This window comes from Ovis aries, chromosome 24, assembly GCF_016772045.2.
Source record: "Ovis aries strain OAR_USU_Benz2616 breed Rambouillet chromosome 24, ARS-UI_Ramb_v3.0, whole genome shotgun sequence".
Classification (NCBI taxonomy): Eukaryota; Metazoa; Chordata; class Mammalia; order Artiodactyla; family Bovidae; genus Ovis; species Ovis aries.
Genome location: NC_056077.1, coordinates 10,179,667 through 10,194,855, shown reverse-complemented (window position 1 = coordinate 10,194,855; position 15,189 = coordinate 10,179,667). Strand labels below are relative to the sequence as shown.

At 49.7% G+C, this 15,189-nt stretch overlaps 1 protein-coding gene across 7 annotated transcripts in view; it reads right to left on the bottom strand.

Moving 5' to 3' along the window:
- The window catches only part of CLEC16A (C-type lectin domain containing 16A), a 237,380-nt gene that overhangs the window by 186,172 nt on the left and 36,019 nt on the right, over positions 1–15,189 (bottom strand). For all 7 annotated transcript variants that reach the window (XM_027961431.3, XM_060405629.1, XM_060405630.1 and 4 more), the window contains 3 exons: positions 11,168–11,342; positions 9,454–9,507; positions 5,915–6,028 (listed from right to left, as the gene is read on the bottom strand). In XM_027961431.3, the coding sequence (XP_027817232.1) occupies positions 5,915–6,028; positions 9,454–9,507; positions 11,168–11,342 (343 nt within the window). The remainder of the gene's footprint in view (positions 1–5,914; positions 6,029–9,453; positions 9,508–11,167; positions 11,343–15,189) is intronic.

Sequence of the window (15,189 nt, the reverse complement as noted above, 5' to 3'; positions counted from 1 at the left end):
CCAGCTGCTGCTTCCTCAGCTTCAGGCTCCAAGAGCCACATCCCAGCGGAGCCTTCTGCCAGCAGAGCGTCCAGCTCCCAGGGTGGACGGGTATCACGTGGAGAACTGGCAGCCAGCATTTCAGATGTGTGATCGCCTTTCTGGATCCCCCGAGAATCATCTGGAGACCGTCCCAACTGGCTGAACTGGTGCCTACTGAGGGATGGCAGATACCCTCATTTGGGGATAAACCAGCCTCTTGTGCCGCAGAATTCTGTTCCCACTCTGATCAGTGCCAGTCAAGCGCGTGAATTTAGTGCCAGTCAGTCCCTCCGCTTTAGCAACATGTGAACCTGAACTTCCAGATGTTCAAGCTGGTTTTAGAAAAGGCAGAGGAACCAGAGATCAAATTGCCAACATCTGCTGGATCATCGAAAAAGCATGAGAGTTCCAGAAAAACATCTATTTCTGTTTCGTTGACTATGCCAAAGCCTTTGACTGTGTGGATCACAATAAACTGTGGAAAATTCTTCAAGAGATGGGAATACAGACCACCTGACCTGCCTATGGAGAAACCTATATGCAGGTCAGGAAGCAACAGTTAGAACTGGACATGGAACAACAGACTGGTTCCAAATAGGAAAAGGAGTACGTCAAGGCTGTATATTGTTACCCTGCTTATTTAACTTCTATGCAGAGTACATCATGAGAAACACTGGGCTGGAAGAAGCACAAGCAAAAATCAAGATTGCTGGGAGAAATATCGATAACCTCAGATAGGCAGATGATACCACCCTTATGGCAGAAAGTGAAGAGGAACTAAAAAGCCTCTTGATGAAAGTGAAAGAGGAGAGTGAAAAAGTTGGCTTAAAGCTCAACATTCAGAAAACTAAAATCATGGCATCTGGTCCCATTATTCATGGCAAATAGATGGGGAAACAGGGTCAGACTTTATTTTGGGGGGCTCCAAAATCACTGCAGATGGTGACTGTAACCATGAAATTAAAAGGCACTCCTTGGAAGAAAAGTTACGACCAACCTAGATAGCACATTCAAAAGCCAAGACATTACTTTGCCAACAAAGGTCCATCAAGCCTATGGTTTTTCCTGTGGTCATGTATGGATGTGAGGGCTTTTGTGAAGAAAGCCGAGTGCCAAAGAATTGATGCTTTTGAACTGTGGTGTTGGAGAAGACTCTTGAGAGTCCCTTGGACTGCAAGGAGATCCAACCAGTCCATTCTAAAGATCAGTCCTGGGTATTCATTGGAAGGAATGATGCTGAAGCTGAAACCCCAATACTTTGGCCACCTCATGCGAAGAGTTGGCTCATTGGAAAAGACTCTGATGCTGGGAGGGATTGGAGGCAGGAGGAGAAGGGGACGACAGAGGATGAGATGGCTGGATGGCATCACCGACTCAGTGGACATGAGTTTGGGTAAACTGGTGATGGACAGGGAGGCCTGGCATGCTGCAGTCCATGGGGTCGCAAAGAGTTGGACACGACTGAGCAACTGAACTGAACTGAGTTCCTCCACACTTTCCAGAGAGGGACCTAGGGCCAGCTGAGCTGCAGGTCCAGATGCATGCAGAGGCTCAGATGCTAACACTACTCGGCAATGTTCAAAACCGAGCCACCATCGTTGCTGTCATCATCGTCATCATTGCCAACACCTGACCCTCTGTGCCCTGTGTCCAGTCACAGGGCCTGTCCATTTGGGGAGCACTGAGTATACCTCTGTATTAATCACCCCAACAAGGGAGGTAGCGGATGCAGGGCTGTTCTGAAGCCTCAGAAACTCAGACCACTATGAAGCTAGCATCTGCTAGTTAGGCCCTGATGTGCGCTATAAACACTTTGTTGTGAATAAACACTTTGTGTGAATAAACACTTTGTTGTTCAGTTGCACAGTCGTGTTTGACTCTTTAGCGACCCCATGGACTACAGCATGCCAGGCTTCCCTGTCCTTCACTATTTTCCTGGAGTTTGCGCAAACTCATGTCCATTAAGTCAATGATGCCATTCAACCATCTCATCCTCTGTCGTCTTCTTCTCCTCCTGTCTTCTCTCTTTCCCAGCATCAGGGTCTTTTCCAGTGAGTCGGCTCTCCACATCAGGTGGCCAAAGGACTGGCGCTTCAGCTTTAGCATCAGTCCTTCCAATGGGCACTCTACAGAGCCTAGCAGGTTCCATTCCATGGGGTCGCAAAGAGTCAGACAAGACGGAGCAACTGAGCATGTGCTGCATTTAATCCTCTATGCAAACGCACGGTTGTTATTCTGATTAGAGAGGTGAGGACATGGAAACCCGGAGAGGTGGATAAACTTGCCCCAGACACACCTAGTAAGACAAGGAGCCAGGATTGAGGGGCCCAGGCAGCCTAGCTCAGAATCCACCACACCAGACAGAATGGGGAACTGCCCCCTGAGCAAAGAGAAGGTGCCCTGTGAGGGTCAGGTTCTGAGAGTCAAGAAGAACATCACAGGAGGCCTTGTGACCCTGCCACCAGTCACCCATTGAGCCACTCAGGGCTGTGGCGGACCCCCAGGCATCTCTGGCCAGTCCTGGGTCAGCACAGGTGACAGAGGCATCTCCAAGACAGGATCCACTGTCCTTGCGGGGCTGGCGAGCCCAGTGCGGAGCGAGGGGCCGTGTCTTTCCTGGGCACCAGCACATCTCTCTATGAATGAATGCAAAACCAAGGAAGCAACTCCACAGAAACCCAGGATGAAAAAAGTCCCTTCAGAAACAAAAAAGTACCTACGGGTAATGATGCACATCCCATAATCTAATCTGTATGTTCACTTTGCAGAAGTAATGAGATGCTGGCAGTTTCAGAATGAGTGTTCTCTTACTCGTTTCCCCCGACAAGAAAACTATCTGCTCTGCATTAGAGTTACAGACAGAGTTATCCCTTCATGGGGACCATATGGTTTTAATGCACAGATGAATTCCAATTAGACGTCTATCTAAGCACGCTGATGTGTTTTCAATTTAACCCTAAATTACAGACTTTTCAAGTAACTCTGCTCTCCCCTCTGCTTCTCTCTCTTCAATTTTGGTTTGGTTTTGTGAAAGGTCTGCTGGTAAAATGAAGCAATACCAGTAACTTATCTAACAAATTACGGGAAGGAGAAAGTAGGTTATAAAAGACCAAGAAACTTAAAACAAGTATGATCAAACCACATCCGAGTCAGGCAGGAAACAATAGGAGTCTGTTCTTGCTTGGAGGGAAGGGAGGTAAATCTCACCAGGACTGCTGTCAAACAAGTTGTTGCTGAGAGAAGCCCTTCCCGATTTTCAACAGCAGTCGTCAAAACGCAACAGACTTCGATTTCACACTCAGGGAAAGGTAATAACCGGAAGTAGAAGGCTGACACTTTCACTTGGGCTGGTGAGTCTTTACACACACAAAAGCGTTTCATTTTTAGTTCAGGTGTCTCCACCAGGAGAACTGTGTGTCTATCACAATGGAGGCGGGAGAAGAGAAGGCTGTTGGGAAAATTTACGAATCTCAGAGATAATCTTGCTGATCGGAGGTTCAACTAAAGTGGGAATCCGAAGCCGAGAGGTAGTCAGCAACTTCCATGCCATTTGCTTTTACTCTAGTTGCAAATGCCACGTACCGATGTGAATATCCTGCTTTCTGACACTGTCCTAGTGTTTTGCAAGACGTCACCCCTGGGGAAACTAGGGAAAGGTTAACAGATCGCTATGGTTTATTTCCTGCAACTGCATGTCCATCAATTTCAATGAAAAGCCCTGCAAACCCAAGCACCCCAACAGTCTCTGGGTTCACCTCTTAGAACACTAAGTCTAACTGCAGTTAGCGGTGATCTTAGGGTCTGGAAATCACGTGGCAGAAGGAAGTCTGAAGGAACCCACTACATTCTCATCTGTTATTAACATAACTGTAGTGTGAGTTACCAGCTGGCTGCGTGGGGACTGGACAAATCTGATGGCCGACACAGGACTCGTCTGATGGGGGCAGGGGGTGGCCTCTGAGGAGCTTCTTACAGGAACATAGGCACAACCGGGACCAGATCTTCAGACTGTTAAGACCATCCTGAAATCTGGGTTTTTATGTGAAACCTCCCAAATTTTAGAGTTGGCGGGCGATTCATAAACTTTTCTAACACTATGAAGACCAAACCAAATAGTTCTGAGGGCCAGACTGCAACCTGTCAGGCACTTGACAGACACTTTACATCTATCTTCTCCCCATCCTCACCACAGCTTTCCCGAGTGGAACTGACATTCGCTGTTCCCTAAATGGGGTGAAATGACTTTCCCAGGGCAACCCCAAGGCTGGAGGGGTCCTGCCTGGAGACCCTGCTGACTCTTCCCTCTCTGTTCTGCAACTTGCATTTACTCAGCAAAAGAGAGTTTAAGAAAGCTGCAAAGAAATCTCTCCAGTGGTATCAACAGTATTAACGCTGTCAGGTCCACGCTCTCCAGCCCACGTGTTGTCACATCATGGACCACTAGGGGAGTCCTTTCTGTTCCCTCATCACTTCCAAGTTAAATCCTCTCATCAAACACTACTCCTGCCCTTTGGAGCATTTCAAAGACCTGAAATAGTAGCCTTGTTTGTAAGTTTTATCAACGTCCTGGCCCTCCTGTGGAGTCATAAAGCCCCGGCATGACAGGGGCTATTTAGGTTTCGTGTATTACCAGAACTAGCACAACGCCTGATCTAAAGAAAGGGTGCAATAAATACTTCTTGAACGAATTGAAGAAGGACAGGCCAGACAGGGGCCATGAAAAGACCTCATTCAATTCAGCTGAACTAATGCCATCACCAGTGAGGACAGAGGTTTCTGGAAACCTTTTCAGAGGTTCTGATTTCCCTTAAAAAGCACAGTGGCCTGGCCAAGACACTGCAAACCAGGAAAACCAGAAGGGCAGGGGCCTTGTATAATTGCACTCCAAGGAGTTCTGGCCCTTCACGCTCCAGGACCACACTCCACCCACTCGCTCAAATGTGACAACAGAGTTGACTGTCCAAGGGTAAGCCCGGCTGCATCACCTGTGCGCCGACTGCCTGAGAACACGGGTGCAGAGACAGGGCCTTTGTGTGAGCACTGCTCATCTCAGACACCCACAAGAGTCAATAGCAGATAAGATGCCTGCTCTGAACAGGTAAGACCTTGGATGAGAGAGAACTGGGAGCAAGGGCCTTCCAAGCACAGACGTGGAGGGAAAGCACAGGGCACTCTGGGGACCAAGCAAGAGGCACCAAGACAGAGTGAGCAGGATGGGAGGGGGGAAGGGAGGCCAGACACAGGGCCAAGCAGGGAAAGCCTCGGGAGAAGTCATCGCCCCAGTGATTGGAGTTTCCCTTCAGCACAAACGTGACAAACCATAAACATGCCGTTCAGGCCGTGTTGGTGATGGGAGTATTGGCTTCAGAATGCAGCTTTCTAGCATCTCCAGAGCCATGAGAGGACCTGTCCACAGTGCATTTTATCCACATAACTGCAGAAGGGCTTCAGGCTGGGGTGAGCTGTAACTGCTCACGAAGGACACACATTCTCCAATTTGTTACAGTCCCCACCGCTCCCTCCTGCCCTCTCACAGGATCTGTGTCATTCAGATATTCCCTGCCCAGCTTCTGTAGATAGCACGGCCTCAGAAAAAGTATTCTCTCATTCTGCCCCAATAACCATGCCCCACAGATACACAGCCTGAAGCCCAGAACAGGACGATTCCAAGTTCAATAACACACGCACAGTCAAATCTACTGTTGGTACCCAACCCCAGATTCTTCTGGGTATGTCAAGACCAACGAGGTCCCCTGAATCCCAGACCAGCTTACATGTCATTAGTGCTGTAACGGGCAGGATGTTGGTCTCTGGTTTGAGAGAAACACACGTGAACAAAATGAACCACGTGTCTTATCAGGGTCTTGAGACAGTCCCCCCGCTAATGACTTACACAGCTTCTCTGAACATCCTGTTCGGGCTTAGCGTATGTCTCAGACAGATCACCGTTCAGAATGACTTCAGCTAACGAGTTCACCAGGGGTGCATGATGTATAATTAGGAAGACCTGGCGAAGGAGGGGAAAAAAAAAGGATTTGCATTAAAGCATGTAGACTTTCAACCTCATCCTTCCTTCACCTGAAATGACGAAGTTGGGCTACTGCACAAGCCTCGTCTTAGCGGCAATCCCAGTGACGCAAAATCCAGAGAATGGGTCACATCTAGGAGAAACGAGTTGGACTTCTCTCCTCCTAGGGGCGGGCCCTCCTTTCAGACTGTTGCCTATTTGGCTGGCTGCTCGCTGGCAGAAAGAAGTGCGTTAAAGCGCGACTGTCCCTCCTGGCCGCCTGAAGCCAAATCGGGCTGAAGTGAGGCAATGTGGGAAGGGAGCGCCAAACCCGCACCCTCTTTTCTCTCCGCAGGCATTCTGGTGTCAGATCCGATTAGCGTAAGACTAGGAGGCCCTGGTCCAGCCCTTCAGTTACACGGATGAAGCGGCCAGCAGGCCTTGTTCCAGTCGGGGACTTGGCAAAGGGTCAGCCACGCAGAGATCCCACCCATGGAATGAGCTCTTCCCCTTGCGGTGGGCTTGAGCGCCCAAGAATTCCAGGGCGGCGCTGGGAGGTGTGGAAACTGGGGAGGAAAAGCTGCTCGGGCCAGAGACCGATGGAGTCATGCCAGGCGGCAAGCATCAGAAGGCACTGGGCTGTCGGGGGGTGGCCTGGCCACCCCACCCTGTTGCCTGACGTCCAAAGGAATGGCCTGAGGAGTCAGGGTACCCACACTGCCTTGGAGAGCCAGCTCAGACACACCTGCCGGTATATTTTAAGATGCAGTGGCAACACCGGCTTTGCAGGGCAGCATGGGCTGGACCCACCATCTGCACATCAGAGGGTGTGTGCGCACGTCTGTATTTGTTCATATATACATGCAACAGGGGTTCCAAATCTTGCCACTGTTTTACGATTTTTTGGATGTGAACCACTTTAAAAGTCTTAACTGAATTTGTTACAATAATGGTTTCGGTTTTATGTTTTAGCTGTTTGGCCTCGAGGCATCTGGGATCTTAGTTCCACGACCAGGGACTGAACCTGCACCATCTGCATTGGAAGGCGAAGTCTTAACCACTGGACCGCCAGGGAAGTCCCTCCTTGGCACTCTTGTCCGGTGATAAATCCTTGCTGTAGGGGGGCAGCCCTGGGCATTATAGGATATTTGGCAGCATCTCTGGCCTCGAACCATGAGATGCCAGCTGCACCCCCTCTCCCAGGCATGACAACCAGCAACGTCTTCAGACACTGCCAGCTGTCCCCAGGCTGGGGGTGAAATCGCTGCCAGTTGAGAACATCTCCAGAAGGAGCTGGGGAAACCCTGTGACTACGGTTGTCTCTGGAGAGAGAAATCAGGAGACTGAACAACAAAAAAAAGTAGAAAGACAACTTGGTTTTCACTTGTTTGAACTTTATCACTTAAAAAAATTATTTTAAAATATTGTTTAAAAAAAAGGAGAGGCAGAGACTAAAATACCAGCTGCCTCTGGGGAGTGGGACTGGGTACATGTGGGGCAGCGGTAAGAGGGAACTTTTCCCTACATGTCATTTTGTACTATTTGAGGAGGGTGACTATATAGTCCAAAAAAATAAATACAATTCAGATGAAAGGCACAGTAGAATAAACAAACGTTGTACCCACCTAAGGGAAAAAAAAAAGCACCTCTGTTTTTAAAGCACTGAGGAGATACCAACTACCTCAGACTATAGAGCATGACAAAGCGGGTTAGCCCACGCTGGGGGCTGTGGCCGGCATTCAAACATGAGTGACTGTGATGATGACGAAGGAATTCAGTCCACAAACATCCAGTGAACACCTACTGGGGCCCACCTGGTGACGACCAGTGTGGACACGCGTGGTGCTCTTCTCGGCCGTGCCCTGCACAGAGGAAAGCGGGGAGAGGGGCAGCGAGTGCCTGGGAGATGGGTGGAAGCGTGCGCCTGCCGGAGTCAAGGGCTGGGCTGGTCTGCCCCAGTCACGCCCTTGTCCCCAGCGGTGGTTTAGTTTCAGCTGCACAACGTCTCCATCACACCAAATTAATGTCATCAATGCAAATTTTCTTGGTTTAGCAGAGATGCTTGAAAAATAATTCGGAAGGATACTCTGATGCAGAGTTTAAGGACCAGAATTCATGCCTGATTTGAGGTTTTCACACATTCGGGCCACGTGATGGTCAAGGTCCATGGAAACGCAGGGGTGCGAGAGCCCTTCGCTCGGGCCGAGAAACGCCAATGACAACGCCTTTTATGAGACACTGACACACGTAATGAGCTGCCTGGGCGGCTGGGCCTTTCCTAGGAAAGCGGGAGGAAGGGGGTTCTCGGAGAAAAAGCGTGGCCTGACCTCGGTGATCCTCGGGGTGGGCCAGCAGCTGAAGGGTGCTGGGGGCGCTTGCCACAGGATTCCTGCGGTTCCGCATTTGGCCGGCTCGCCCCTGCCAGGCTCCCAGAATCCTCATCAGGGGAAGCAGGACGATTGGTAATGAGGTGGTGGAAACAGCTGCCGGGAGGGGCAGGGGACTGCAGGGAGCTCCATCACACAGAGGGGCATTCAGGCATCAGCATGCAGCTCCCAGCACACAGATCCCCCAGAACCAGAGTCCCAGAGTAATATGAGCCAGCCACGTGCAGAGCCCGGGCGCTGGGAAGAGGCCGGGTTAGCATTTCTCTTCCCGGGCCAACAGGAGATGGCCCCACCTCAAACGCAAAATGGCCCAGGACCCAGCGAGGACATTCTCTCGGCAAAGCAAATGAATACCTGGGCCGCTGCAGAAGTGGGAACAGAGCTCTGGTCAAACGTCTAACTGCTTAGCAGTCTAATGAGATGGCCTGAGAGTCTGCACCACTTGTAATAAAAATATTTTTAAAGTTATGTAACTGGGTCGCCATGGAGTTTTTCCCTTCTTGTAAATATTACATAATTGTGAGAAGGAGACACACTTGTTGAAGACAGGGAGGCAGACAAGTTGGCTCAAGACACAAATTTGGGTACTGAGGCTGCTACGAGATACCTTCCAGAAGGTAATGTGGGCCCCGGGATCACGACAACGGCCTCATTAGGGGGAGTTGGTTAAACCGCGGTGGCTCTGTGAACACACGCTGGGTCCTGCAGCTTCGGGCCTCTTTCAAGATGGCTGTGAGCAGGGGCCACACAGGCCACATTTTAAAGGTATTTAGAACACTCCCTGGTTGTTCTGGAAAGCTCGGGCCCCACAGTAAAAACCAACGACATATCTGCCAGGCTTGACTTATTTCTCACTTCTTTTTAAATTTCCAAGTCTACCATGAAGGAGATACATAGCCCCTTGACTCAGGGTTGTTTCATTTCAAGATGGGGGACGCACACAGAGAAGACGGAGTGAGGTGGCCTGGGAAACTTCTGAAAGGCAGCAGGGCTTCGGGCCTGCCTGTGGTGGGGACGTGCCTGAAGGGTCAGACATACCTGGGAGAGAAGGTAGAGAGAAACCGGTAGGCTGATCTTCGGTCGCTCTCCTCCCTGGTGAAGGTTGGGGGAATGAGAGAAGTCTGGGTTACACATGTGAGTAGTACAGAATACACAAAGCCAGAGGCCATCTGTCTGAATGAGCGGCACCCAGTGGCCCAACTTCCTCCAAGACCCTAAGGCTCTTCTTTCCTGGTGGCAAAGTCGACCCTGCAAAATACATTCACACCTCATCCCATCTGATGGGCTTCCCAGGTGGTGCAGTGGTAAAGAACCTGCCTGCCAATGCAGGAGACATGGGATCAACCCCTGAGTCGGGAAGATCCCCTGGAGAAGGAAATGGCAACCCGCTCCAGTGTTCTTGCCTGGGAAATCCCACAGAGAGAGAAGCCTCGTGGGCTATAATACACGGGGTCCCAAAGAGTTGGACATGACTGAGCGACTCAACAACAATCCTATCCAGTACTATTTGCAAGGCTGCTAACCTTCCACCTGAGAAACCTTTCACCATGAGTCATGGATTAGATGCTGGACCCAAGAGAAGAACCAGCTCCTTAAGCTACCAAGAATGTTGTTTTTCCCCCAGCTGGGGCACCAAGAACCTGGCAAGAGAGGCCCCAGAGGCCTGCTCTCAGGACGTGGGGTGGGGGCGGGGGGGGCACCCTAATCTCAGAGAAGCCCCTCGTCTATACTGGGCTCCAATGAGCCCCATCTCCTACCAAGCCTCTAAGGATCTTCAGGACCCTTGTTTTGCTCAGGGAGGTTGACTGCCTGGTCCAAGGTCAAGAGGAAAGAGGCAAAAAAAAATTTTTTTTTTTTAAGAGGCAAAATTTGAAACCAGGTCTGAAAACACCAGTTCCCCAGCTTTCTCTCCACCTCCAGAGCAGCATCAGGTGGCCCTCGTTAGGGCTGCAGTTTTCTTTGAGTCACCTGTTTGTAACAAGAAGTCCCGTGTTCTGTCTCCAAAAAGAAAGCTACACCCCCGTCTAGCTGGGACATGCGCAGAGGCTGAAATCCCTGCAATGTAACCAGCTGGCTTTGTTCCACCTCCTGCCAAAGCCTCCGCCCCTTCACTCTCAGAAGTACTGGCCAAAGGTCCCCTCTCCTCGAAGTGGCATTTTTCTTGGGGACGGGCACTGAGAACCACCAGCTCAGAATCACTTCGGGGGGCAGGGTCCCAGTGCCCTCCAGACTCCTGAGCCACAAACTCTGAGAGGAGGGAGAAGGCATATCTGAGAAAGTGCCCATGAATGGGCTCCAACCCTTCGAGGGCTCTGCCGCCTGTCACTGTGGACAGTCTCTGCCCCGGGATCTTTTCCTGGGTGTGCTCCATCCCCTTCCGGCCATTCAAGTTTTGCAGCTGGCTGGATCTTCTCCAAGTCAATTAGCTCTGGCAACTAGCCGAAAAAGTGAGCAGGGATGAGAGCACCTCAGGAGAAGGACGCACAGAAACCAAAATCCTGAATTTGCGGAGGTTTCCTGTCTCCTTTGGATGTCAGTAATCTTTTCTCATTCATTTACTGTACACACACACACTCACACGCTCTGGCCGTCTGCCTCTCTCCTTCCCTCCCTCCCACCCTCTCCCTCACCCCTCTCAGGAAAGAAGGGAAGGAAAGGACTGTCCCTCAGGCTCCAGCCGCAGTCCCTGCAGAGCCCCGTCCCTGTGGGGTGGCTGCTCCCCCCGCCTGCAGACGTCCCCGGCTGGGCTCACCTTGTCCTGATTCTCCAGTGAGTACACGTAGAGCGGCAGGAAGAGCCTGTTGAGCAGGTGGTCCGTGAGCACGTCGTTGAGGAACTCGCAGTTGATGATGAGGATGTCATTGAGATAGTGCAGGTGGTCCAGGTGCTCAGCCACCAAGTCGCTGAGCTTCCCCCGATTCCGGTGCCTGCCGGGAGAGAGGCCCACCTCAGCCCCAACGCCCAGGCTCAGAGCTGAGAACCGATGGCCTGAGACGTAGGTTGCTGGGGGCGCTTCACTCACAAACAAATATCTGAGCCAGTCTCGAGAGACACCTATCCTGGCCCTACCAGTGGATTACAGGAAGGAAAAACGGACAGGTCCACTGCATTCGATTTTAGGGGACTCAAGGGATCCCCCATGTTCCGGGGGCCTCAGTACAATGGACTCCACATCATCACCATGCTAAAGCTTAAGCTCCAATACTTTGGCCACCTTTTGCATAGAACCAACTCATTAGAAAAGACTCTGATGCTGGGAAAGATTGAGGGCAGAAGGAAAAGGGGACGACAGGGGATGAGATGGTTGGATGGCATCACCAACTCAATGGATATGAGTTTGAGCAAGCTCTGGGAGATGGTGAAGGACAGGGGAGCCCAGTGTGCTGCAGTCCATGGGGCTGCAAAGAGTCGGACACGACTGAGTGACTAAACAACAACAACAATAATGGGATGCCTCCCACTTTCTGGGGGCCTTGGAACAATGGACTCCATCATCATCACCATAGTCCCCAACAAAATGGGTAAACACAGGAAGACCCAGGGAAGCTTTTAGCCAGGCACTTCAAACACGAGCAGCCACTAGTCCAAGTGGCAAGATCCCTGGTTCTTGAGATAAGCAGCATTAATGGAACAATAAATCCTCACTAGTTGCATGCTCCTAAGGAGTTCTGAGGAAACAGGCAGGCCTCAGCAGCCTCAGACAACCCCAGTCCTGACCGTGTGAGAGGAGCCACGTGGGGACGTGACACCCCAGGTCCCAGGAGGCCCCTGCCTGCTTCCAGTGCAGACACAGGCACTGGGGCTGTCCAGGCCCTATGAGTGGATCAGCCTCATGCTCAACAGGGACAAAGATCTGAAATAGCCAATGGGGCCTGTTCCCCTCCCCCAGAGCGGTTATCTGCTGCAAAAAGCACTCTAGATCCAAGACCTTTTGTTTCTACTATGATTATTACTCAAGTAATAGATGGTCACTGGAAGGGACACACAACTAAAGAAGAAAATAAGAGCAAAAAGAAATCAAAGTCTCCTACAGTCCTACCACTAACAGATAAACAGTATGTTATTTCCACATGGAGGTGATGGAATTCAAGTTGAGCTATTTCAAATCCTAAAAGATGATGCTGTGAAAGTGCTGCACTCAATATGCCAGCAAATTTGGTAAACTCAGAAGTGGCCATAGGACTGGAAAAGGTCAGTTTTCATTTCAATCCCAAAGAAAGGCAATGCCAGACAATGCTCAAACCACCTCACAATTGCACTCATCTCACACACTAGTAAAGTAATGCTCAAAATTCTTCAAGCCAGGCTTCAGCAGTATGTGAACTGTGAACTTCCAGATGTTCAAGCTGGATTTAGAAAAGGCAGAGGAACCAGGGATCATATTGCCAACATCCATAGGATCATCGAGAAAGCAAGAGAGTTCCAGAAAAACATCTACTTCTGCTTTATTGACTATGCCAAAGCCTTTGACTGTGTGGATCACAATAAACTGTGGAAAATTCTTGAACAGATGAGAATACCAGACCACCTAACCTGCCTCTTGAGAAATCTGTATGCAGGCCAGGAAGCAACAGTTAGAACTGGACATGGAACAACAGACTGGTTCCAAATAGGAAAAGGAGTACGTCAAGGCTGTATATTGTCACCCTGCTTATTTAACTTATATGGAGAGTATATCATAAGAAACACTGGGCTGGAAGAAGCACAAGCTGGAATCAAGATTGCTGAGAGAAATATCAATAACCTCAAACAGACAGATGACACCACCCTTATGGAAGAAAGTGAAGAAGAACTAAAGAGCCTCTTAATGAAAATGAAAGAGGGGAGTGAAAAAGTTGGCTTAAAGCTCAACATTCAGAAAACTAAGATCATGGCATGACAAATAGATGGGGAAACAGCGGAAAGCTTGTCAGATTTTATTTTTTTGGGCTCCAAAATCACTGCAGATGGTGACTGCAGCCATGAAATTAAAAGACACTTACTCCTTGGAAGAAAAGTTATGACCAACCTAGATAGCATATTGAAAAGCTGAAAACCTTTGCCAACAAAGGTCCGTCTAGTCAAGGCTATGGTTTTTCCAGTGGTCATGTATGGATGTGAGAGTTGGACTATAGAAAGAGTTTGAGTGCTGAAGAATTGGTACTTCTGAACTGTGGTGTTGGAGAAGACTCTTGAGTGTCCCTCGGACTGCAAGGAGATCCAATCAGTCCATCCTAAAGGAAATCAGTTCTAAATATTCATTGTAAGGACTGATGCTGAAGCTGAAACTCCAATACTCTGGCCACCTGATGCGAAGAACTGACTCATTTGAAAAGACCCTGATGCTGGGAAAGACTGAGGGTAGGAGGAGAAGGGGACGACAGAGGATGAGATGGTTGGATGGCATCACCGACTTCATGGGCATGAATCTGAACAGACTCTGGGAGATAGTGAAGGACAGGGAAGCCTGGCGTGCTGCAAACCATGGGTCACAAAGAGTCAGACATGACTGAGCGACTGAACACATGGATTTAAAAATCCAATAGAACTGATGAAGAGACAATAAAACACAGCAGCTCCTGGCCCCGCCTCCCCCAGCCCTGCCTACTCTCCAGAGGAAGCAGTTTCAAACCTTTTAGGGGTTTCTGTGGATAGTTCCTCCCTCTATTTTGCGATCTGCAAGGACCTCTATTTTGTGATCGAGCCATTTTAGACAGTACACAAGGACCTCCCTTGATAATAGAATTCTGTGTTCCCTCCGCCCCTCCCCACCCAGCAGTCATCAGCAACTGGTGTTGACATTATAACCAGTCACTGCAGAGTCACGTGGAGGACCAGGAGTTCACTTTCTTCCTTGAATAACTTTCGGTTCTTTCTGGAGCTGTGTCTCATCAGGTCTCATATCCATGACTATTCATATCTATATTCCTTTTTTTTTTCAATCGCTCAGTCCTGTTTGACTCTCTGTGACCCCGGCAAGGACTATAACCCACCACGCTTCTCTGTCCATGGGATTTCCCAGGCAAGAATACCATAGTGCGTTGCCTATGCCAAGGGATCTTCCCAACCCAGGGATCGAACCCGAGTCTCTTGAATCTCCTGCATTGGCAGGTGAATTATTTACCACTGAGCCTCCTGTGAAGCCTTATCCATATCTATATGGGTCCTCATTCTCCCAACTGATCTGTGATCCACAGAACCTTACTTCTTTGCCAATGTGGAAGCTAATATTTTCTCTCTCTCTAGCCCTCTGCAGCTCCAAGAGACCTTCCTGAGTCCCTTTATCGTCCTGACCCCATCTAGGTGTACTTCTCACCAGACCCGTGCAGAGCTGTCACTCTGGGGCAGTGGTTCTCAACTGATACAATTTTTCCTTAAAGGAGACCTCTGTCTGGAGACAGTTTTTGTCTTCACAATTGGAAAAGGGCACTACTGGCGTCTAGTGGGTGGAGGCCAGGGGTGCTGCTAAACATCCTATGACACATGGGATGCCCCACCATGAAGCATTATCTAGCTGAAGAGAGGCACAGTGCAGAGTTTGAGAAATCTTGTTCTGAGACGTCTATTTATCATCTTAATTTTTTCTTGAACAGATTTACTGATATAGAATTCACATACCAAAATCGTTACCCAAAGTACACAATTTAATGGCTCAGATGGCAAAGAATCTGCCTGCAATGCAGGAGACCTGGGCTTGATCCCTGGGTCTGGAAGACCCCCTGGAGCAGGAAATGGCAACCCACTCCAGTATTCTTGCCTGGAGAATTCCATGGACAGAGGAGACTGGTGAGCTAC